Consider the following 26,420-nt stretch of genomic DNA (forward strand, 5'->3'; position numbering starts at 1 on the left):
AGGCTGAGCTGTAGTTTTTAAAAAAAAGGAGTCTGACATATGTCAGTGTTATCTAGTTGTTCCGGGGTTGAGTGCAGGGCCATCCGCTCCCTTCTAATCCTTCTACCAATTACTTTAAATCTTTTATCTCTGGTTATTGATTTCTCTGCTAAGGAATTGGGTCCTTCCCATCCATTCTATGTAGGTCCCTCATAATTTTATATTCAATTAAATCTCCAATCAGCCTCTTCTTTTCCAAAGAAAATAACTCCAGCTATCCAATCTCTCCTTGCATTAAAAATTCACTATGCCCTCAATTCTTTCTGTACTCTTGCTACTGTGATCTCATTCTTGTTATAATGTAATGACCAACACTGTGTATGGTCTATCTATCATTTTATACAGTTCCACCATAACCTCCCTGCCCTTATACTCTAGACCTTGGTCAATACAAGAAAGTGTTCGCCATAAAATATAGACAATGTTCTGTATAATTACTTGCTTGTAAATAAATTTGATTGACCGTTTTAGCCCAAATGCAAAACTGCAGTGGCTTCCCTGCTTATGCAGGGCCCGATTAGAATTCAATTGCATTCCCACATACATAATGGAACGCTGATTTATAGATTTCTGATTCCGAGGAAGAGTCATATTGGGTTTGAAACATTAACCCTGTTTCTCTCTCCACAGATGCTGCCTGACCTGCTGAAATTTTCCAGCACTTTCTATTTCCGATTTCTAGCATCCGCATTATTTTACTTTGATTAAAGTATTTTGTATGTCTTCTTGAAGACCTTATATACCTGTCCTACTATCTTCAGAGATCAACTCCATTGCTCCTCAATCTATTCCTCTATGTGTCTCTGACCATTCATTGTGTACTCCTTCTCCTTGTTGTCTCTCTCCAAATGCATTACCTCACACATTTCTGGATTAAATTCTATTGAGCCACTCTTCTGGCCACTGGACCAATCCATCAATGTCTTCCTGCACTCTGCAGCATTCTTTCTCATTATCAACCACATGGCCAATGGTTGTATCATCTGAAAAGACCTATGTCATACTCCCTACATTTAAGTCTAAATCATAGAAATATACCACAAAAAGCTAGGGATCGAATACAGAGTGCCCCGAGGACCCCCCCCCCCCCCCCCCCCCCCCCCAGGCAGCAGCCTACCAGTCACAACCTTTTGCTGTAACTGAACTAAGTTTGGATCCCATGTGCTTAGACCTGATGAGCTTCTAATTTACTGGTCAGTTTGCCGTTTGGGACTTTGTCAAAAGCCTTGTTTGGGACTTTGTCAAAAACATTTGTGCTGCCTTCAGCAAGCATCCTTGTTACTCCCTCAAAATGAACTCAGGCAGGTTAATGCAACAACACCTTCCCCAAACAAATTTATATGGACTGTCCTTGATTAATCTGTGTCTCTCCAAATGATGATCCAAAGGGCCCGTGTTTTCCTGACCACCCACTTGTTCCCGATACAATTGTTCTCAGCATTTGAGTTGAATCTGATGTTGTTTGCAACTGCTCTTCTTTTTGAGAGCAAGTCAGAGGTTGGGGCTCCTGCAGTGAGTAACTCACCTCCTGACTCCCCAAATCCTGTCCACCATCTACAAGGCACAAGTCAGGAGTGTGATGGAATACTCCCACTTGCCTGGATGAATGCAACTCCAACACACTCAAAAAGCTCGATACCAGCCCGCTTGATTGGCACCACATTCTACAAACATTCACTCCCTCCATCACTGACACAAGTGGCAGCAGTGTGTACCATCTACAAGATGCACTGCAGCAATTCACCAAGGCTCCTGAAACAGCACCTTCCAAACCCATGACCTCTACCAGGCAGAAAGACCAAGGGCAGCAGATACCTGGGAACACCACCACCTGTAAGTTCCCCTCCAAGACACTCATCATCCTGACTTGGAAATATATCGCCGTTCCTTTACTGTCGCTGGATCAAAATCCTGGAAACCCTCCTTTCATGTGGGTGTACCTACACCACATGGACTGCAATGTTTCAATAAGGCAACTCACCACTACCTTCTGAAGGGCAATTAGGGATGGGCAATAAATGCAGGCCTAGCCAGCTTTCATCCCATTTATGAATTTAAAAATTCCCTACTTGTCACTCTTAGACATTGGATCTGTGCGAATCTTTGCATTTTTGTACAACTTTTCTTTTAGTTTGATATTGTCTCTTCCCTCTTTAATTGCCCATGTCTATTCTTTGACTCAAATAGAGATCTTGCCCTTGCTAGTGTAAACTGACCCATTACTATCCCTAAATCTAATATGACATTGCCTCCTTGTTGGCTCTAGGAGATATTGCTGCAGGAAACTATCCCCGACACAGTCAAGAAATCCGATCTGCTTACCCCAGTCTATGATGAAAGTCAATATCCCCCATTAGAACTACTTTGCCTTTCTTACAGTCTGGTCTAAGCTCTGCATTTCTACAGTCTACCACTTCACAGCTGCTATTGGAGACCTGTAAACAACTCCCACAGCAGTCCTCAACCTTTTTCTGTTTCCTAATTCTACACATGAAGTTCCCCGCTTACCTCTTGTCCTTTGGGCACCAAAAGTAGGAAAACTGCATTCTGTTTACTCTGTTTGTAGCCAGCGAATGGCCTGATCTAGCCTGTGCAATCAGGAATCTCGGGTAACATGGACTGACTCAACGACCAAGAGTTATAAAGCTGGGGGAAAGAATCCTGGAGCCCTGCAGGAAGCAGCGTGGAGAACGGTTTGAGACATGATCACTTTGAAAGAATCGACACCTATTTATTCTGCAACTTTCTCGTTCAAAAGTGCACATAATAGCTCCACAGTCTATGAAGTACTTTTAATGTGTCATCATGAAGGACACACATGAGCTGATTTATGCACAGCAAGCTCCAGAGAATCCTCAGATAAGTTGTGTACATAAACACAAGGCCAGGACTCCAATGTACAGTGACATATACCCAGGACCCCAATGTATATAAACACAAGCCCAGGAAACCAGCGTATATAAATAAAATACCAGGGCTGCAGTCTATACAAAGAGAAGCCAAGGACCCCAGTATATTAAAACACAAACCCAGGACCCCAATGTATAGGGATACAAGTTCAGGAATCCAGTCCATATAAACACAAGCCCAGGATTCCAGTGTACAGAGAGACATTCCCAGGATCCTCGTGTGTATACATACAAGTCCTGGCCCCAGTGTATATGAACACAAGCCCACATGCAGCGTCTCTCCGGTATAAGTAGACAGAATGGCTTCTGAATTACTCAATCTCAAGGGTTCAGACTTTCTGGAGGTATCGGACTGCTTGTTCACCTGTGAATATGACCGCGGCTCCTGTGTTGACCTCCATTTTAAGAGATCTGCCGTTGACCCTCAAGGCTATTTCTCTCGGAGACACCTTATTGAGTTGGTGCTTATTTAAAGAACAAGTATTCTTTGTTGGACGCCTCGTTCAGTTGCTTTAATAGTGTTAAACTAACCGTTTTTGTTTTGCGCGTTCTGTCCTGACTGCTTTATTCTGCACCATGCCTGTAAATAGCCCTTCCTTTTGCAAGGCAATCATATGCAATTTCTGCAGCAGCAAGTTTCCTGGGAGTTCCTTCCCTCACATTGAAAACAAGTTTAAGGTTAAGCTTCCACCCCCGGTGCTGTACTCACTTTCTCAGGCTCTACTCGGGCCGTTCCTCGTAGCAGCCGTTTACCGTCACAAACAGTTCATCTCGTTGGGCACGCCTTGTAGTTCACTTACATCCTGCTCGGCACATTCTGTCACCTGGGCCATCTCCATCGCTTTTTCTGAAGAGATTATAGCCTCTGCAGCCTTCTCTGTATTGTGAGGCTGTTAATCCCGCAGACCAAACGGTCTCATAACATCTCCCGAAAGCTGGGCCGAACTCGCACTGCTCTGCTAACTCTCAATCTGGGTACAAAATGGGAGACAGTCTCTCCTGGCTCCCGAACTGCAGATTGAAACGTATACCTCAACATGATGATTGAGGGTCGGTGGTTAAAATGATCTTTGACCATTTTGACTATCTGGTCAAAAGACTGTGGGTGGGATTTTCCAGCCACGCTCACCCCAAGGCCGGAAAATCCCACCCGAGGCCAACAGATCTTTGCATGGTCTGCCCCGCCACTCGCTACAATTCCCACGGTGGGTGGGACGGGAAAATTCCACGCTTTGTGTTTGGAGCGTCAGGCGATGTTAAACTCCTCACTAGGCTCTTAGTTTGTGGGCCACAGATCAAGTGGTATCACCTTTTGTTTTCCTTACACAGTGATCTCCATAGAATCCCTACAGTGAAGAAGGAGGCCGTTTGGCCCATCAAGTCAGCACCATCTCCCCAAAAGAGCATCATACACAGGCCTACCCCCCCCCACACCCTATCTCCGTAACCCTGCACATTTACCATGGCCAATCCACCCAATCTACACATCTCTGGATGCTGAGGGGCAACTCAGCACCTCCATCTCCAACCTACACATTGTTGGACTGTGGGAGGAAACCCACGCAGACACGGGGAGAATGTGCAGACTCCGCACAGACAGTAATCCAAGCTGGGAATCGAACTTGGGTCCCTGGTGCTGAGGCAGCAGCGCTAACCGCTGTGCCACCCTTTAGTTCATTTGCTACAAAGAAATAATACAACTTTTCCATTGTTGGGTCAAATGGTTCAATCTTTCCAATTAAAGGCATTTTGATATGATGTTTGTACCTGTCTTTTATTAGCTTTGATGTTCATTCCCACGCCCCTTTAACAGTGCACTGCAATCTCCTGACAACTAATGAGGCTCTTCCTCATCGCCACTGTAGCAAAGTTAAAGGGGACTCATGACTTCAAGTAATAATTGATTGATCAACAATTGTACATGTGCAAGATGAGGGTCTGACTGAACTGTAATACACGTCCACTCCCTTCTCCTCCTGGTCCCAGGACTTGCATCCTCGCTCCCAATTGGCTCAGCTTCCCACACAGCCACTCCATTGGGTCTAGCCCGATCACATGCCCCACATGGGATCGCCCCCTCCTTGAGGGGGCCACTTTATCACAACCTCTAAGCCACTCACCATCCTGACTTGGAAATATATCACAGTTCCTGCACTGTCGCTGAGTCAAAATCCTGGAACTCCCTCCCTAATGGCACGGTGTGGGTGTACCTGCACCTCAGGGACTGCAGCGGCTCAAGAAGGCAGTTCACCACCACCACAGCCTGGTTATATATTCCAGTATGTTTCCTATTTATGATGTGACTCTGACAGGTCTGTACTTACTGGGGCTAGAATCTTGTGTCAGTAGACACCATTCCCATCAGTTGAAGCCCTTGGGTGGGAAGTAGGGGCGAGGCTCTCTTGTTCAAAGGCACTCAATACCTGATTGAGGGACCCAGCATCTCCCTTCTCTTGCTGCTGCCTTCCTCCCACTTTGCAACTCCACCCATCACTCACCTGTAGTCTTGGGTGGGTGTTGCACCTACAACAGCCACTGCACTCCCATCCCAATCCCAATGGTGCTGCAGGAAGGCCTTTTTTTATTGTTTCATGGGCTGTGGGCGTCACTGGCTATGACCCATCCCTAATTTCCCCTTGAGAAGGTGGTGGTGAGCTGCCTTCCTGACCCGCTGCAGTCCCTAAGGTGTAGGTACACCCACAGTGCTGTTCGGGAGAGTATTCCAGGATTCGAATCCAGCGACAGTGAATAAACAGTGATATATTTCCTTGATCCCCGAAGAAGGGCTGGCACTGGCCCATTAAGTGCCTGAGTGGTGCACAGTGCGGCAGACTTGCCCTAAAGAAGTGAAATGGGGCTTTCACCCACTCTCCAGCCAGTGGGCGAGACTCCCTTTCGCCTCCATTGAATACTGCTTTTCATGTGCTGTGCAATCCTGCCGCCCAGTGGATCTTGATGGTGTTACACAACATTGGGATTTGTGACTGTACGAACCACATGTGAAATGAGGTCATTCCGCCTGATAGCACCTTTCATGCTTCTCCAGGTACAGAATCACCAACGCTTCACTGCAGCTTAACATTTAACACTCACCTGATGAAGGAGCAGCGTTCCGAAAGCTCGCGATTCCAAATAAACCTGTTGGGACTTTAACCTGGTGTTGTGAGACATCTTACTGTGCCCGCCCCAGTCCAACGCCGGCATCTCCACATCATGATTAATATTTGTGCAGCACAGACACTCACACTGGTAATGGACAGAGATGGAGCCATTAGATGATGGACAAGAGCACTGAAGGATTAAGTTAGCAGGTTTTAACCGAGTCATTGCAGGAGCAGAAAGGAATAATTGCATTCATATAGCACCCTCTCACAATCTCGGGGCGTCCCAAAGTACTTTGCAGTGTAATCACTATCACAGTGAAGAAAACACGGCAGCCAATTTGCGCACAACAGACTCACAAACAGCCATGAGACAATCTTTTTAGCGATGTGCATTGTGGGTTCAATATTGATCAGGGAGAACTTTCCTGCTTTTCTTTAAAATAATGCGGGTTTTTTTTTTAAACGAGTGCCTGGGAAGGTGGATGGAGCATAAGAAATTGGTGCAGCCCATCCAGCTCGCTCCGTCATTCACTGAGATCATGGCTGATCTACATCAACACCATTTTCCTGCACTATCCCTGTGAGCCTTAATGCTTTTAATATGTAGAAATCTATCGATCTGAGCCTTGAACAGACTCGATGACTGAGCCCCCACAGCCCTCTGAGAATTCCAAAGACTCAGAAAGAGCCTCTGAAAGCATAGAACAGTCCATGCATCAAAGCCTCTCAACTGGGGTCACGATGGGATCAACAGGGCCATTCCTGCCCCACTGCAAGGGGTGGATCTCCAGGGGCAGGAAGATAAATAATTGCCAGGGTTGCTCTTGCCCAGATTCAACAGATTTAGAGTAGATCAGGGCAAGGGCAACTCCTCCCCGCCCCCCCCCCCCCCCCCCGCCTCCCTCCCAGAGCTCATCAATGGAGGTGGGGCATTGGAAAAGGATGTGCAGGTTAGGTGGATTGGCCATGAGAAATACATGGGGTTACGGGTACAACATTGGGGGAGAGGGCCTGGGTCAGGTAGAGAGTTGGTGCAGACTCAGTGAGCCGAATGGCCTCTTCTGCACTGTAGGGATTCTATGAAGGATGCTGTGATCAATCATGACAGAAGCTGCAAAGCGGTCAAAGTGCGATAAGGCTGGGCCCAAGAGTTTGGAGAAGAAAAAGAGGTTTGAGTTAGGGGCAGTAATTTGGGAGGACATCACAAGTCTGGGTTCGGGTGGCAAAGCTTTGGAGGAGTTTTTTAAGTTTCAGGCAGGTGGAAGATGGGAGGTCAGCCTCATTGGAACAATGAAGTGTGGGGCTAACAAACTCTGGATTTCGGCAGCAGACTGGGTAAAGTGGGCATTTTTATTCTTTTAATCGTGCACAGGATGTGAGTGTCGCTGGCAAGACCAGCATTATTGCGCATCCCTAGTTGCCCTTGAACTGAGAACAGAGGGTAGTTAAGCATCAACTAGATTGCTGTGGGTCTGGAGTCACATGTAGGACAGACCAGGTAAGGATGGCAAATTTCCTTGTGATCTATATGGGTTTCTCCGGCACCTTCTCCAAGGGAAAGAAACTGGTGGAACTTAAATTCAATAAACAATCTAGAATTGAAAAGCTAGATAACCGTGAAACCATTGTCAGTTGTTGTAAAAATCCACCTGGTTCACTAATGCCCTTTAGGGTATTACCCGGTCTGGCCTACATGTGACTCCAGATCCACAGCGATGTAATTAACTCCTAAATGCCCTCGGAAATGGCCTGGCAATTGGGAATGGCCAACAAATGCTTCACCTGCCAGTGACACCCACATCCCATGAAAAAATAAATAAAGTGTGTCTGAATAAGGAAAGGTGGCTCCACTCATGAGCAAAGTTGTAGTCAAAGCCACAATAAGATCATGGAAATGCCTCATTCACAAGGGAACAGATATTCCAGAATGTCAAGAAACGGGTCGTTTTAAGTAATCTATATTTGTATTTGTGGGTATTAGAAATTGGGTGCAGCTTTAAGTAAGTTTAATTTTGTGTTTCTGTATTGAAAGGATTAAGGATTTGATTTCAGGTGCCTATATGGTAATGAGAGTTTACGATGTGAAAGCAAAAAGGGTGCAAAGGGAAACTAGATTGTTGCTTAGCAACCAGGGGCCACCTTGGGTTAGAAAGGACTTTTGAGTTTAATTTTAAGCTGGGCCCAGAAGAAGCTGGACAGGACAAGGGAGCTGGGAAAAGCAAACTTCCCAAAAGAACAAAGGAAAGTCCAGAAACCAGGGAGTTGGGACCACAAAGTATGTCTCAGGAAGACAGTTAAGTTAAGGTTACAAAGAACAAGAAGCTGAACAAGGTCTTGTTGGATGAAGTTAAAGTAAGCAAAGAAAGTGCTCTGGGTTAAGGGTCATATCTGAAGTGAGAAGCCAGATGTCGGAGGTAAATCAAAAGCTTGGTGACACCTAATACAACCAATTGCGTTCTGTTGGCAAGGCTGGGTACCTGGGAGATTGTGTGGAAGCTTGAATGAAAGTGACAATCCAAGTCAGAACAATATTAAAGGAGAGATTGAAATCCTGGAAGTGGATCCTTGGTGAAGGCTTCAAGAGAAAGCGTTGTTTGGAAGAAAGCAATGAAGTTACTGTGAAAATCCCCTAGTCGCCACACTCCGGCACCTGTTCGGGTACACAGGGAGAATTTAGCATGGCCAATGCACCTAACCAGCACGTCTTTCAGACTGTAGGAGGAAACCAGAACACCCGGAGGAAACCCACGCAGACACAGGGAGAATGTGCAGACTCTGCACAGACAATGATGCAAGCCAGGAATCGAACCCGGGTCCCTGGCACTGTGAGGCAGCAGTGCTTGCCACCGTGCCGCTGGGGGGGTCTCACAGAACTGAATATATTGTTATCACGAGGCATTGAAACTGAACCTGAGAACACTACCACCTGCAATTTCCCCTCCAAGTCACCATCCTGACTTGGAAATAGATCAGCGTTCCTCCACTGCCAGTAATCCTGGAACTCCCTCCCTAGCAGCACTGTGGGTGTACCTACATCTCAGGGACTGCATCTCCACCTGACATTCAATGACATTGCCATCGATGAATCCCCTGGGGTTTACCCTTGACCAGACATTTAATCGGACCAGCCACATGAGTACAGGAAGGTACGTCAGGTACTGAACGATGTTATAGGACGGTATTATCCTATACACTCACAACTCGTGATGAAACTTCAATTGTGTGGCAAATTGATGTCCTTCATATTTTGAGCCACACAATACTGAGTTGCCACATTGGAATGTGTATGGTGCCAATTGCCAGACAGCGATTACTTGTCCATTCCTGCTTACACAAGGAAGAATTAACCACATCGCTGTTAGACAGGAGTCACATATCAGTGATGCCACGTTTATCAGAATACAGTTCAGTTGTTGGGTTGCCAGTGACCTGGAAACTGAAGGGCCACTTACTTAATGAAACAAGAAGCATAATCCTCTGCTGTTACCGTCTCTGACCCTGTTCAGTTTCAATGCCTCAAGATAACAATATATTCAGTTCTGTGAGGCCCCCCCCTGGGCAGCACAGTGGTTAGCACTGCTGCCTCACTGCGCCAGCGTTCGATTCCTGTCTGTGCAGAGTCTGCACCTTCTCCTCGTGTCTGCGTGGGTTTCCGCCGGGTGCTCCGGTTTCCTCCCACAGTCTGAAAGACGTGCTGGTTAGGGTGCATTGGCCGTGCTAAATTCTCTCTCAGCGTACCCGAACAGGCGCCTGAGTGCGGCGTCTGGGGGATTTTCACAGCAACTTCATTGCTGTGTTAATGTGAGACTGCTTGTGACACTAATAAATGCACTTTGAAACTTTAAACTGTCTGTGCAGCACCGTGAAAGCAGGGCTGGCCTTTGGGAAGACGGCAATCCAATAGCTCAGGACGTTTACATGAGGAATCTGATGACACAGGGGATGCTAATTGAAGAACTTGGTTTTATTGAACTGGTGGTTGGTGGATTCCACAAGACATTGAAGTGGGGGGCGGAGGAGCGATGGACAGCACTGCATAGCAACCATTGAAATGTGCAATTTTAACATTTTGGAGTAAGACAGCAACAGTTCAGCCTTTGCGTTAATCAATCTGTCAAATGCTCACCTCCACCACAACCCATTGCAGAAATTCTCCAACCTCACCGGGAGCTGGGATTCTCCAGTCCTGCCGTAATGAATGAAGATTTGGCTGAGTACCAAATTCTCCATTCTCACTGGTGGCAGGACGAACAAGTTCGGAGAATCCCGGCCCATAAATTTGCTTATTTATTAACCAGAAGTTTCCTGGAGCCTTCCAGTGAAAATCACTCAACAAGGCTCCTTAGGCAGCACCTTCCAGACCCACAATATCTGCCATCTAGAAGGACAAAGGCAGCAGATACCTAGAACACCACCACCTGCGAGTTCCCCTCCAAGTCACTCACCATCCTGAAGTGGAAATATATCGTCGTTTCTTCACTGTCGCTGGGTCAAAATCCTGGAACTCCCTCTTTAACAGCACTGTGGGTGTTCCTACAACATATGGACTGCAGCGGTTCAAGGAGATAGCTCACCACAACCTTCTCAAGAGCAATTAGGGATGGGCAATAAATGCTGGCCCAGCCAGCGACACTCACATCCCATCAATGAATCACTTTTTCTTATTCATGGGATGTGGGCATCGCTGGCTGGCCAACATTTATTGCCCATCCCTAATTGGCTTTGAACTGAGCTTCAGAGGGCATTTAAGAATCAACCACATTGCTATGGGTGAGGAGTCACATGTAGGCCAGACCAGGTAAGGATGGCAGATTTCCTTCCCTAAAGGACTTGATCAAACCATGAAACCGAGAATAAATACAGACAGAATAAGCACGTATTCTATACAAAAATGTAATATATTCAGGGTATAAGTTATATACAGGGAATAAGTACATTCAGAATAAAATCCTCGAGAGAAAAAATATACAGAGTCAATATACACACTGAATATATGCAGAGTCAATTCCACCACCCTCCCTTTTCCCCGCTGTGGTGGGTTCTCTGACGGGAGGGACAGGTCTCCATTGGGTGGTGGGGTTACCTGCGGCGCAGCCACTGAGCAACGTAAATGGCCAGATCGAAAGATCCCACCGGCAGCCAATGGCAAGCCATCTCCACCGCCGCGTGTCCAGGAAATCCAGGCAACGCTTTGAGTGAATACATAGAGCGTATTTATATATACATATCGTAAATCCATAGATGGGAAATGTACACTTCCCATAAATACATCACAACAGAATATACATCACAGAATAACCACAAAGACACACGGACAGTGAATACCATGTATCAACACACAGCACCCACAGTTTATTTTTCAATTATTTGGACGGTGAGATATTTGGTTGTGTTAATGATAATGGAAAAGTTCTGGGTAAATTTGAAGTCGTCAAACATGAAACACTGGCCAGTGAGGGAGGAGGGCTGGTTGTTGGTATAGCAACGGAGAACAGATTAAACCAGTCACAGCTTTTAACTTTGATGACTTTACCCTTGGGGCATCCTCTGGTACTTTCACCACATTGGCTCCTCCTATAGCGGAATCCAAAGACTGTAATTGCTTCTTTGATACTCTTTAGTCCTCAATGGCTTTAATTCAGTATAAACTCCAAATCATCTGAAGACTTGAAGACAATTCTTATATCTGGACAGTTTCTACACCATCACTGGTGCCCCCCTCCTGCATTAGATATCTCTATCTCTTGTCTCTATCTTCCAATCTAGTTTCATTTCCAATTTCAATTCCAATTCCAATTGGGTGGCACAGTGGTTAGCACTGCTGCGTCACAGTGCCAGGGACGCGGGTTCAATTCAGGCCTCAGGTCACTGTCTGTGTGGAGTTGGCACTTTCTCCCCGTGTCTGCGTGGGTTTCCTCCCAACGTCCAAAGATGTGAAGATTAGGTTGTTTGGCCGTGCTAAATTGATCCTAGTATCAGGGGAATTAGCAGGGTAAATATGTGGGTTTCGGGAATAGGGCCTGGGTGGAATTGTGGCCAGTACAGACTCAATGGGCCAAATGGCCTCCTTCTGTACTGTAGGTATTATATGATTCAATTGTTTATCTCCTCCTTAATCTTTGCCTTTCTCGGTTTTGTCAACAATTGTGGGATAGTCCTTTCAATGTTCGTGTACCTCCCAAGCTTCTCACCTACCATCCAAAGGCTGCTCAAAAGAACAAAGAACAAAGAACAATACAGCACAGGAACAGGCCCTTCGGCCCTCCAAGCCCGTGCCACTCCCTGGTCCAAACTAGACCATTCTTTTGTATCCCTCCATTCCCACTCCGTTCATTTGGCTATCTAGATAAGTCTTAAACGTTCCCAGTGTGTCCACCTCCACCACCTTGCCTGGCAGCGCATTCCAGGCCCCCACCACCCTCTGTGTAAAATATGTCCTTCTGATATCTGTGTTAAACCTCCCCCCCTTCACCTTGAACCTGTGACCCCTCGTGAACGTCACCACCAACCTGGGGAAAAGCTACCCACCGTTCACCCTATCTATGCCTTTCATAATTTTATACACCTCTATTAAGTCTCCCCTCATCCTCCGTCTTTCCAGGGAGAACAACCCCAGTTTACCCAATCTCTCCTCATAACTAAGCCCCTCCATACCAGGCAACATCCTGGTAAACCTCCTCTGTACTCTCTCCAAAGCCTCCACGTCCTTCTGGTAGTGTGGCGACCAGAACTGGACGCAGTATTCCAAATGCGGCCGAACCAACGTTCTATACATCTGCAACATCAGACCCCAACTTTTATACTCTATGCCCCGTCCTATAAAGGCAAGCATGCCATATGCCTTCTTCACCACCTTCTCCACCTGTGACGTCACCTTCAAGGATCTGTGGACTTGCACACCCAGGTCCCTCTGCGTATCTACACCCTTTATGGTTCTGCCATTTATCGTATAGCTCCTCCCTACATTATTTCTACCAAAATGCATCACTTCACATTTATCAGGATTGAACTCCATCTGCCATTTCTTTGCCCAAAGTTCCAGCCTATCTATATCCTTCTGTAGCTTCCGACAATGCTCCTCACTATCTGCAAGTCCTGCCAATTTTGTGTCATCCGCAAACTTACTGATCACCCCAGTTACACCTTCTTCCAGGTCCCAATACAGAGCCCTGCGGAACACCACTAGTCACAGGCCTCCAGTAGGAAAAAGACCCTTCCACTACCACCCTCTGTCTTCTGTGACCAAGCCAGTTCTCCACCCACCTAGCCACTTCCCCCTTTATCCCATGAGATCCAACCTTTTTCACCAGCCTACCATGAGGGACTTTGTCAAACGCTGTACTAAAGTCCATATAGACGACATCCACGGCCCTTCCCTCATCAACCATTCTGGTCACTTCTTCAAAAAACTCCACCAGGTTAGTGAGGCATGACCTCCCTCTCATAAAACCATGCTGACTATCGTTAATGAGTTTATTCCTTTCTAAATGCGCATACATCCTATCTCTAAGAATCTTCTCCAACAACTTCCCCACCACGGACGTCAAGCTCACCGGCCTATAATTACCCGGGTTATCCTTCCTACCCATCTTAAATAACGGGACCACATTAGCTATCCTCCAATCCTCTGGGACCTCACCTGCGTCCAGTGACGAGACAAAGATTTGCATCAGAGGCCCAGCGATTTCATCTCTCGTCTCCCTGAGCAGCCTTGGATAGATTCCATCAGGCCCTGGGGATTTGTCAGTCTTTATATTCTCTAACAAACCTAACACTTCCTCCCTTGTAATGGAGATTTTCTCCAATGGTTCAACACTCCCCTCCGAGAAACTCCCAGTCAACACATCCCTCTCCTTTGTGAATACCGACGCAAAGTATTCATTTAGGATCTCCCCTACTTCTTTGGGCTCCAAGCATAATTCCCCACTTTTGTCCCTGAGAGGTCCGATTTTTTCCCTAACAACCCTTTTGTTCCTAACGTATGAATAAAATGCCTTGGGATTCTCCTTAATCCTGTCTGCCAAGGACATTTCGTGACCCCTTTTTGCCCTTCTAATTCCCCGTTTGAGTTCTTTCCTACTTTCTTTGTACTCCTCCAGAGCTCCCTCCGTTTTTAGCTGCCTGGACCTAACATACGACTCTCTTTTCTTTTTGCCCAGTCCCTCAATTTCCCTGGTTATCCACGGTTCTCGAATCCTACCCTTCCTATCCTTCTTTTTTACAGGCACATGCCTGTCCTGCAGCCCTAACAACTGTTCCTTAAAAGACTCCCACATGCCAGATGTGGATTTACCCTCAAACAGCCTCTCCCAATCAAGAGCTGCCAATTTCTGCCTAATCCCACTAAAGTTAGCCTTCCCCCAATCCAACACCTTACCCTTGGGACACCACTCATCCTTTTCCATCACTATCCTAAAGCTAACAGAATTGTGGTCACTATTTGCCACATGTTCCCCTACCGAAACTTTGAAGACCTGACCGGGCTCATTCCCCAGTACTAGGTCCAGTATAGCCCCCTCTCTAGTCGGGCTATCTACATATTGTTCCAAAGAACCCTCCTGTACGCATTTTACAAATTCCTCCCCATTCAGAGTCCCAGCTCTCAGCGATTTCCAGTCTATACCAGGGAAATTGAAGTCTCCCACGACAACAACCCTATTTTTCCTGCACCTATCCAGTATCTCCTGACATATCCGTTCTTCCACTTCCCTTGGGCTGTTGGGGGGCCTGTAGTATACCCCCAACATAGTGACTGCGCCCTTCCTGTTTCTAAGCTCCACCCAGAGTGACTCGTTACACGACCCCTCTGAATTGTCCTCCCTCTGCACCGCTGTAATATGCTCTCCAACTAATACTGCTACTCCCCCACCTCTTTTGGCCCCTCCTCTGTCTCGCCTAAAACACTTGTACCCCGGAATATTCAGCTGCCAGTCCTGTCCCTCTTTCAACCAAGTCTCTGTCACCGCAACCACATCCAAATTCCTCGTGAGCATTAAGGCCCTAAGTTTGTCTGTCTTACCTGCTACGCTCCTTGCATTGAAGTATAAGCACTCCAGACCTCCAGGCCCAGTGAGGTCATCCTCCCCCAGAGTGCTCTTCTTCTTTGCCAGCCTTGTCCCAGCCCCAAGCTCGTCCCCAGCCTCTACACTTGTAGACCTAATATTTTGATCCCCACCCCCCTGCCATACTAGTTTAAACCCCCCCGAACTGCACTAGCAAAACTCCCAGCCAGGATATTCGTGCCCTTCCAACTTAGTTGTGACCCGTCCTTCTTGTACAGGTGCCATCCTCTCCTGAAAACTTCCCATTGATCTAGGAAAATGACCAGTCCTTTAGCCAAGCATTCAATTGTACTAACTCCCTATTCTTAGCCTCACTGGCACGAGGCATTGGGAGCAGCCCAGAGATGGCCACCCTGGAGGCCCTACTTTTTAGTCTATTTCCCAACTCCCTGAATTGCTGTCGTAGGATCCCCCTGCTCTTCCTATCTACGTCATTTGCACCAATGTGTACAATGACATCCGTTTCTTTATCTTCCCCTTTTAAGATGCCTCCTATCCGCTCGGTGACATCCATTACCCCAGCCCCAGGTAGGCAGACTACCATCCTGGAGTCCCGTTCGCACCCACAGAATCGCCTGTCCGTGCCTCTAACCGATGCATCTCCCACCACTATTGCTCTCCTAACCCCTCTCTTTCCTTTCCGGGCCACAGAGCCTGACTCTGTGCCAGTGACCTGGTCACTGTGGCTTACCCCTGGAGAGTCATCCTCCTCCACACTATCCAAAACAATATACTTGTTTTGGAGTGGGACAACCACAGGTGACCCCTCCACTAATTGCTCACTCCCTTCCCCTCTCACACCTGTCGCTGAGCCCTTCCTATTATGAGAGACAGTCACTGGAATAAATACTCTCTGGTACATTACCCTTCTGACCTTTACTCCTCCTAACTGTGACCCACGTGTCTTCCTCCCGATGCCCCGGTGTAACTAGTTCCCTATAACGCATGTCAATTATTCTCTCATTCTCCCTGACTAGACCAAAGTCAGCAATCTGCAGCTCCAGTTCCGTGACGCGGTCCCTCAGGAGCTGCAGTTCCACGCACCTGGCGCAAATGGGCGGCACGGTAGCACAGTGGTTAGCACTGCTGCTTCACAGCTCCAGGGTCCCGGGTTCGATTCCCGGCTCGGGTCACTGTCTGTGTGGAGTTTGCACACTCTCCTCGTGTCTGCGTGGGTTTCCTCCGGGTGCTCCGGTTTCCTCCCACAGTCCAAAGATATGCGGGTTAGGTTGATTGGCCAGGTTAAAAAAATTGCCCCTTAGAGTCCTGGGATGCGTAGGTTAGAGGGATTAGCGGGTAAATATGTGGGGGTAGGGCCTGGGTGGGATTGTGGTCGGTGCAGACTCGATGGGCCGAATGGCCTCCTTCTGCACTGTAGGGTTTCTATGATTTCTATGAAATGTGGTCCTCCGGGAGGCCAGGTGTTTCCAGGAACTCCCACATCCCACACCGGAAGCACCGAACTGGCCTATCACTCATAGTTACCCTTATCCTATATAGGTTTGGATAAAAATAACTTACCTTGCTTCGCCCTTTCTGCCTACCCCTGTGAGCCAAAGCCCTGACAGCTTTCACTCAGCTTCCCACTCACTCCACTGCCCGCTCTCGACGCTGCCCGCTGTATACTGCAGCCTACCTTTTATACTTCGCGCGCTTAATAAACCCTTCCCAGACTCCTTAGCAGCCCACTTCCGGTTTTCACTTTAAACTTAAGAAAAATACTACTACAAAAGTAAAGGCCAAAAAAAAACACACACACTAACTGACTAATTAAATAAATAAATAATTCAATCAATCTCTCACCAGCACTCCTGCCTCCAATCACTCCCTCTCAGCTCCTCCTGTCTATACGGCCACCGCCTTGACGTCAATGCTCATTGTGCAGTCTCACACTCCTTTGTATTCTCTCCTGTTTAATCACTGTGGAGGTATTGTCGCTGGACTAGTAATCCCAAGATCCAGGAGCTGGGTCCAAATCCCATCACAACAGATAGTGAAATTCAACTTCAATAAAAATCTGGAATTAAAAGTCTACTGATGACTATGAAACTGTTGTACATTGTCATAAAAACCTATCTGGTTCACTAATGTCAAAAGAGAAAATGCTGGAAAATCTCAGCAGGTCTGGCAGCATCTGTAAGGAGAGAAAAGAGGTGACATTTCGAGTCCAGATGACCCTTTGTCAAAGCCCTTCACCGATGTCCCTGATTCACTAATGTCCCTTTAGAGAAGGAAATCAGCCATCCTTACCTGGTCTGGCCTACATGTGACTCCAGAACCACAGCAATGTGATTGACTCTTAACTACCCTCTGAAATGGGCCTAGCAATCCACTCAGTTCAAGGGGCAATTAGTGATGGGCAACAATTGCTGCCCCAGTGACATCCACATCTCATGAACGAAAGTCAAATCAGAGCAACAATTAAGACAAAACAGAACTTCCATATCATTATGTGGTGACCATGTGCAGCAACTGGAACTCTTGCTGTACTTGGCAATATTTCCAGCCCCAAAATTGGGGCTCATTGACATACTACTAGGCATGGCATTGCCTTTGGGAGTCTTGGGCAAGAGATGCTCATCCTTAATGTCCATTTGCCTCCTCCAACTGGAAAAGAAAACCTTCAATCTTACTCCTTCAATCATATAAACAGAGAAAACAGGAGCATGAATAGGCCATTCAGCCCATCGAGCCTACTCTGCCATTTAGTGTGATCATGGCTGATCCTCTTCTTTCTCAATGTCATATTTCCACACTCTCCCACACCCCTTGACACCTTTACTATTTCTTTCTATTTCTTTCTTAAATATATTCAGTAACTTGGCCCAGCCTTCTGGTTCAGAATTCCACAGGTTCATCACCCTCTGAGGTAAGAAATGTCTCCTCATCTCAGTCCTACATGGTCTACCCTGTGTCCTGAGACTGTGACCCCTTGTTCTGGACCCTCTCCCCCTATCCAACCCGAGGAAACAACATGCATCTCTGTCAGAATTGTATGCTTTTCAATGAGATCTTCTCTCATTCTTCTAAATTCCAGTGAATACAGGAGTTTCTTATTTTTCTCCTTCCTCTCCAACTTTCAGGCGTTTGAACTCCCCCAGCCTGACATCCTCTGATTTCAGCTTGAAGATGCCACATGCTGTAGTCTTTGGGACTATGAATATATTTGTACTGACCTCAACAAGGCCCCCTTAGAGTATGGGCTCCCTGATTGAGGTATGATTGCCTGCTCACTCAGGGACCCTCACTTGTATATATAGTGAGGAGTGTCAGGACTACTAGCACTCCGGATTCTGACCTTGAACTAGAAGCACTCTTACGAGTGGAATAGAGTTTGCAAATAAAGGGATTCTAGTGAAGTGACTCCAGCCTCTGAGGAATTATTTCAATATTACCCTGAGACAAAATCATTAATGTAGACACCTGGCTATTGGACCTACAGTAGGTACACCTGCAGTATACACGTCAACTTCCATCAATGACTGCAAGTATTTTACCATCAATGAGTTCCCTTGTGAAAGGCATGGGAAAACTTTCTTTTTTCTCTTCATTCTTTCTTGGGATACGGGTGTTACTGGCTGGGTTGTCCATCCCTAATTGCTCTTGAGCTGAGTGGCTTGCCAGGCCATTTCCGAGGGCAGCATTACCACCATTATCACTATCTGACGTTTATTCAAGGCCAGGTTTACCTTCTGTTCAATTCCCTTCAACTTCAGTAAGAGGGAGCTAGACCCAAGGACATGTAGTCGGGTAAAAAGCCCCCCTTGCTCGATCTCAAGGATTGAAATCAACCAGAAATGTTACCTTCTCCTTGACAGACGTTCTGTAACTAACCTTTAAATAGATTGGATATTATAAGGGTGTGGATGAAACTCTTCAGTAGCTGTTCTTTACCACAAGAGAACGAGAGTGAGAGTTCATGAAACTTTGATACAGAAGTCTAAATAAGATGATTAAAGTTCTAAACACACACAAATTTATTCTAATAAGGTAGCATGCAATTGTGGTCATTATACAAAAGGTGCAAATTGCAAGCTAAACAAATCCCAAAGATAGCTGGTTCTTTATTTCTGTATCTCTTACTAGATTTACACCACTTGTTACAGAAAAAGCACTTCAAAAGCGAGTAAGGATATCCATAAAATATTTTTGCTTATTCATTCGTTGAACATGAGGCATCGCTGGCTGACCAGCATTTATTGCCCATCCCTAGTTGCCCTTGGTGAAGGCGGTATAGTGAGCTGTCTTCTTGAATCGCTGCAGTCACCTTAAACTCCGAGTATTTATAATCAATGAGTATGCGGAAGCTGTTAATTTGATCAATATATCACCCCTAATTAGTATCCTATATTTGGAGAAAGGACCATCTATGATAATGAGAGGGTTGTTCAATTTCTCGGAAATGTTATTTTGAATTTATTCCTGAAAACTGGACTTTATCTAACAGTCATGTTGACCAATGTTGCTGAGTGAAAGGACATTGCCTAGCCAGATAATAAGACTTTAGGACCACCATTTTTTAATCTAAAATTTAAAGTTTATTCATTAGTCACAAGTAGACTTACATTAACACTGCAATTGAAGTTACTGTAAAAGTCCCCCCACACTCCGGTGCCTGTTCGGGTACACTGAGGGAGAATTTAGCACGGCCAATTCACCTAACCTGCACATCTTTGGACTGTGGGAGGAAACCAGAGCACCCGGAGGAAACCCATGCAGACACGGGGGGAACATGCAAACTCCACATAGACAGTGACCCGAGCCGGGAATCGAACCCCCGCCCCGGCGCTGTGAGGCAGCAGTGCTAACCACTGTGCCACCAGATGCTGGCTTTTATCTGACTGTGGTTTTAATTATCAGGGGAAGTATTGTATGTAATGGCATGAACCATGGCATTTTTAGGTGTGTCTATTTCTTAACAGTAAATTCACATTGTTGTGAAGGGAATTAACCATGTTGTTTTGACAGTACAATTTACTGTGAGTTTACCAAAAACATTTTTAACCAAATATTTCCACATTAATTCCATAATATTTGATCCTTATTCCTTCATGAGTTAAGCGTCAACCACACTGCTGTAGGTCTGGGGAGTCGTACATAGGTCAGACTGGGTAAGGAGGCAGATTTCCTTCTCTAAAGGGCATTAGAAACAGGCCATGTGTAAAAAGATCTTAGAAATAAAGTCATTGTCTTTTCCAACAGAAATTCTCTCGACCTGTTGGACAATTTCAGTGACTTACCTTATTCTGAGCTCCAGGTTTTATTTATTTTTTATTCATTCGTGGGACATGGGTGTCGCTGGCTGGGCCAGCATTTATTGCCCATCGCTAGTTGCCCCTTGAGAAGGTGGTGGTGAGCTGCCTTCTTGAATCGCTGCAGCCCACGTGCTGTGGGTTGACCCACAATGCCGTTAGGGAGGGTAGTCCAGGATTTTGATCCAGCGACTGTAAAGGAACAGCGATATATTTCCAAGTCAGGATGGTGAGTGACTTGGTGGGGAACTTGCAGGTGGTGGTGTTCCACATGTTTTACATGTGACCTGTGGATAATAAACCTTGATGATTACGAGGAGGGCAGACGCTGCTGTCTGTGTACCAGACCTTGGTGGGTTTATTTACGGGAGAACATCTCCTGTCCATTATAAATGATAAGTTATCTGAAACCATCAAGTAGATTTGCGCACTGACCCTGGGAGATTGAGTAACATTCACTGAACACTCGGTTAGGAACCAATTGCCCCACTTGGGAAAAGTAACTCAAACACATCAACTATTTCCCATTCCAGTTTTGCAGTTGTTGCTTTAGTGGGCCATGCTTTTTTTATTCGTTCAGGGGATGGGGACATTGATGGCTAGCCCAGCGTTCATTGCCCATCCCTAGTTGCCCTTTGAGAAGGTGGTGGTGAGCTATCTACTTGAACTGCTGCAGCCCCTGTGGTGTAGGTACACCCACCGTGCTGTTGGGGAGGGAGTTCCAGGATTTTGACCCAGCAATAGTGAAGGAAGGGCCGATATATTTCCAAGTCAGGATGGTGAGTGACTTGGAGGGAAACTTGCAGGGTGTTCCCATGTATCTGCTGCTCTTGTCCTTCTAGAGGTGGTGTGTTTGGAAGGTGCTGTCCATAGAGCCTTGGTGAGTTCCTTACACCTTTTCTATTGAATTTCACATATACACACGGATATAGGCTGCTGGGTATCCCTGGAAAGGGAACACAATGTCTGCTGGAACCATTGAGGCTTTCTGTGCTCAGTGAGCACCACGGGGACTAGGGTGCGTTATCCACCTCTTCGGTGACTTTGTTTTGATGTTTTAACTTTCCTTTAAGATGCTGTTTACTTTGTTGCAGTTTCCCTTTCAGGAACTGCAATTTTAATTTATCCTACACTTTGTTGATTCCGTTTATTTGTTTAAGGGAATGAAGAACACACACGCGAATCCACGCCACTGATCTGATGTTAGGCAGAACTGCAGTTGAGTTTGAAGTCCCGTGAGCCCAGGTGTAGCCACAGATCCCACAGGATGCGGACAAGAACAAACCTGATGGCAGGTCTTCCAGCTGAAAGGTTAACTCTGCTTCTCTCTCCACAGATGCTGCCAGACCGGCTGGGAATTTCCAACATCCGCAGACTGCGGTTTAAATAGATCAGGCAAAAACCCTTTTCACAAAGACATTCACACCCTGATTATTTCCAACCCCCCTGGTTCACCTCGCCCTCTCCCAGAGAGAGAGGGGGGGAGGGGGGTCTGTTTACCATAGCTCCCCCACTCTTTCTCACTCTGTGTGTCTCTGAGAATCTGTTCAAACTCCACATTAGCAGAGCTACAAGAACTGGGTGCAATAGTCCCCCCGGTGTAACAGGAGGAAGTCATTTAGCACTTTACTCATTCATCGCCAAATCTCACCTCAAACCCACTTACTACCCCACCAACCCCTTGCTCGACATCTCTTGATGTCCTCAACCCACACACCGCCTGAAAAAACCCTTATCAGTCTCAGTCCAAAAACAAAACTCCATCTGACCCCCCAATTCTCGCAGCCTCCGGTGGGGGTGGGCGGGGGAGGGTGTTGGCCAGAGAGACGGAGAAAGACGCAGAGATAGAGGGACAGACAGACAGAGAGAGGCAGAGACAGACGGAGAGAGAGACAGACAGACAGACAGATTCGCAAAGAGAGAGAGGCGGAAAGAGAGCGAGCGAGACTGGAAGACACTGGGAGGGAGTCAGAGAGGGAAACAGAGAGGGAGACATAGAGGCAGGGAGAGCGAGAGAGAGAGATACACTCAGAGAGAAAGGCAGAGAGAGTTCCACATTCTCACTTTCCTCTAGATGGGCACTCTGTGTCTCACTCTGTCTGTGTTTCACTGTCTCTAAGTCTCACTCTCTGTCTCTGTCTCTCTCTGTGTCTCTGTCTCTCTCTCTCTGTCTGTCTCTGTCTCTCTCTCTGTCTCTCTCTGTGTCTCTGTCTCTCTCTCTGTCTCTAGATGGGCAGTCCTCCCTTTCGCCTCATTAGAAAAACATCCCTTCTCCAGATCCAGCCCCAGATAATTGTTCTCATTTCAAAGCCAGCATTCTGCCCCGGCAGCAGTATAACTCCAATCTGAAGGCGGCACATCTAACTTCACAGATGCAGTTGTGAGGAGTTACAGAATAACTGCTCCGATTTCACCTCTCGCTTATTCTACTTAGTCATTTTATTGCCTTCTCCTGGTATACTCCATCGTCGCTCTTACCTCCCATTCTCCCTTTTCCCCTTTCTCTAACTCCCATCCTTCGTTTACTGTAGTCTCTGTCACTCTCTCTGTCTGTCTCACTGTCTCTCTCTGTGTCTCACGCTCTCACTCTGTGTCTCTGTCCCCCTCTCTCTCTGAGTGTGTCTCACTCTGTCTGTCTCACTGTCTGTGCCTCACTCTCTGTGTCTGTCTCTCTCTGTCTGTCTCTCTCTGTCTCTCTCTGTATCTCCTGTGTCTCTTTCTATCTCTGTCTCTGTGTCTCTGGCTATCTATGTCTCTATCTCTATCTCTCTTTTCTCTCTCTGTCTCGCGTTCTCTCTCTGTCTCCATCTCTCTCTGCCCTGCACTTTCTCTAACTCCTAGTCTCCATCTCTGTTTGCAGTCTCTCTCCCTTTCCATCTCTCTCTGTATCAGTACCTCTCTATGTTTCTATCTCTATCTGTCTCCATCTCTATCTCTCTCTCCAACTCTCTCTATCTATATGTCTATCTCCATCTCTATCTCTTTATATATGTATGTATCTCTCTCTGTCTCTATCTCTTTCTCTCTCCCTCCCTCTCTCCGATCCTTTCTTTCTCTTCTCCCTGTGGTGAAGAGTTCGAGTCCTGATCAATTCACAAACCCCCTTCCCCACTTGAATTCTGATTGGCTGAGCTCAGGGAGAGAAGGGAAATCCGCGAATCTGATCCTGGGATGAGAGAGGGAGGCTTCAGCCCACATCGCCTCCCTCTCACATGCTAAGTGTACACAGCAGAGACTTTCTCCCCAGCCCGCGAGGAACCCGCAAACGCTTTCTGCCTCTTGATAATTGTCCTCTGACTGCTGTGACTGCCATTCTGTGGGATGATGGTTCTTCAGGACGCCCTCCACTCCCTTTTAATCTTCAGCATCTACCTGAAGCTGTACCAAGCCTGGTAAGTGAAGTCCCCCAGGGGTGGGGGGGGTGGGACACTCACTTGTTGCTCCTTCTGCACCCACACCTTTGCCCTTCCTCGCCGTCTGCCACCCAGCCTCAGTCCTCCCCAGGCAAAGATTCCAGCTTCTCCCAAGCCTTTTCCTCAACTCCCTGTCTCCCAGTCACATGATGGTCCCAATACCAAAAGGTTATCAGACCAACTTTAACAAGGGGGGGGGGGGCGGGGAGAATCTAATCAGAAGCTATTTGAAGGATTTAAGACAAGAACAAACCCCCCCCCCCCCCCCGCCCCCAAAACACTTCCAAAAAAACAAATATTTTCGAAGGGGAAAGTTAGGAGTTTTCTACAATTTAATCGTTTGGATTTTGTGTTGTATTTTACAGGTCAGTAAATAATTTTCTCATGACTGGCCCTAAGGTAAGGAAACTGTTGACCGTTCTTCTATTAATAATATTTATTTTCAGTCAAGGTAAATGACAATACAGATTGGAGTGCCGTTTTAAGGGAGATCCTGTTTCCTGGTGTTTTGGAAATAATAATGTGGAGAATTATTTTTCTAAGCAAGTGTGACTCCCTCACACTCTGAGTAGTTGCTTAATTTCAAATGCTCAGTGCAACCTGTTCTTTGATTTAACTCCAAAGAAATTAAACGAAGGGATTTTTTGGGGGGGGAGTAATTAGAACATAGAAAAACTACAGCACAATACAGGCCCTTCAACCCACAAAGCTGTGCCGAACATATCCCTACCTTAGCGATTACTAGGCTTACCTTCACCCTCTATCTTACTAAAAGTCTCTTAATTGAACGAATCGATTTTACATCTCAAAATTTGAACTGGTGGGGAGACTGAGCGTTAACCCGAGTCTAACAATGGTTTATGTTCGATTAACAAGTTCCCAACCAGTCCGCACGCTCCTTTGGTAAAAGTGGCCGGCTCTCCTAACGCACCTCCAGCTCCCCTTTGGTTCTCGGTTGAATTTAGCAGAGGATTTCATAACCTTTCCGCGTGGAGAGGTTTCTGACTGGGATAAGAGGTGAACTAACTGAAGAACGTCCAGTTATTCAGGGATTGGCGGGGGTAGATACTGAGGTGAGGTGTGTGTGTGGGGGGGGGGGGGGCGGGGGGGGATGGGATATTTCCCCTGACTGGGGGAGGGTGTCTAGAACCAGGGAGGGCTCTCAGTCCCAGAATAAGAGCCATTTAGGATTGAGATGAGGAGAGATGTATTCACTCAGAAGGAAATCTCTAGTCCAGAAGACTCAGTGGTTGGAGATATTCAAGGCAGAGATGGAGAGGCATTGGGGATAAGGGAAACCTGGTGTTGAGGGAGATCCAACAAGATGTGATCTTACACTATGGAAATAAGGATTAGTACAGGGGGTATATATATATATATGTGTGTGTGTATGTATATATATATTATATATATATATGTGTGTATATATTTGATTTATTATTGTCACATGTATTGATATACAGTGAAAATTATTGTTTCTTGCGCGCTATACAGACGAAGCATACCGTTCATAGAGTGTTTTTGTTCTGAGCAAGTGTGACGGCGGGGCCGAATCCAAGGACTGCTCTAATTCAAAACCCTAAGAATGAAGTCAGCTCCCATGTTGTGAGATTCGCAGACAGATATCTACATCGGCTTTGTGGGACTTGATATGGATTGAGATTACAAATTGAACTTTCGATGATAAACTGGTTCCTTTTTCAACAGTACCGTCTCCCCCCCCCCCCCCAACCATCTCCCCCCCCCCCCCCCCCCCACCGCCGCCCCAGCCCCTGGATTCAGTCAGTGAGAATTTATCAATCTACAAGTTACTGTGACTCCCGGCTTCATCATCTGAGGTGGCCAGGTTGGGGAACCCCCGAGCTGTAGCCCCCCAGTTCCGGGGGAATGCTGTGTTTCCACCCCCCCCCCCCCCCACTACAGAGCTGAGAAAGGGACCCCGCAGCGCCTTAAATAGGAAGGAAAAGACCGAATGGTGCATTGAATCTCAGTGAATTCATCTCCAAAACGCAGCCGGGGTGTAATATATATATATATATGTGTGTGTGTGTGTATATTATATACATATGTGTGTGTATACATGTGTGTGTATATATATATGTATATACATATGTATATGTGTGTATATTTGATTTATTATTGTCACATGTATTGGTGTATCGTGAAAATTATTGTTTCTTGCGCGCGCGCCCTATACAGACAAAGCATACCGTTCATAGAGAAATAAGGGAGAAGGAAAGGCGAGAGTGCAGAATATAGTGTTACAGTCATAGCTAGGATAGAGAAAGATCAACTTAATATAAGGTAGATCTATTCAAAAGTCTGATGGCAGCAGAGAAGAAGCTGTTCTTGAGTCGGTTGGTACGTGATCTCAGACTTTTTTATCTTATATGTGTGTGTGCATGTATATATACAGTATATGTTTGTATATATGTGTATATATACAGTATGTTTGTGTTTATACGTGTATGGATCTCCCTTACTGAGGGAGGTGGGATTTGGTCCCTGGTTCTAACCTGCTGGCTCTCCTCTCTGTGAGTCTGCGGGAGTTGGGGATTTGTTATCGTGTTTCTAATGTGCCCTTTGCCTGCCCCCAGGCTTATCTGATTTACTCAGGCAGTGTGGCAGCTGGTGCCCAGAG

At 46.5% G+C, this 26,420-nt stretch overlaps 1 protein-coding gene across 1 annotated transcript in view; it reads left to right on the forward strand.

Moving 5' to 3' along the window:
- Positions 1–3,247: 3,247 nt before the first annotated feature.
- LOC144480141 (protein Wnt-8b-like) overlaps positions 3,248–26,420 on the forward strand; it is a 26,418-nt gene continuing 3,245 nt past the window's right edge. Inside the window, exons 1-4 of the mRNA XM_078199285.1 lie at positions 3,248–3,409; positions 3,666–3,832; positions 24,145–24,178; positions 26,377–26,412. Of these exons, the coding sequence (XP_078055411.1) occupies positions 3,248–3,409; positions 3,666–3,832; positions 24,145–24,178; positions 26,377–26,412 (399 nt within the window). The remainder of the gene's footprint in view (positions 3,410–3,665; positions 3,833–24,144; positions 24,179–26,376; positions 26,413–26,420) is intronic.

This window comes from Mustelus asterias, chromosome 28 (assembly GCF_964213995.1).
Source record: "Mustelus asterias chromosome 28, sMusAst1.hap1.1, whole genome shotgun sequence".
Taxonomy (NCBI): domain Eukaryota; kingdom Metazoa; phylum Chordata; class Chondrichthyes; order Carcharhiniformes; family Triakidae; genus Mustelus; species Mustelus asterias.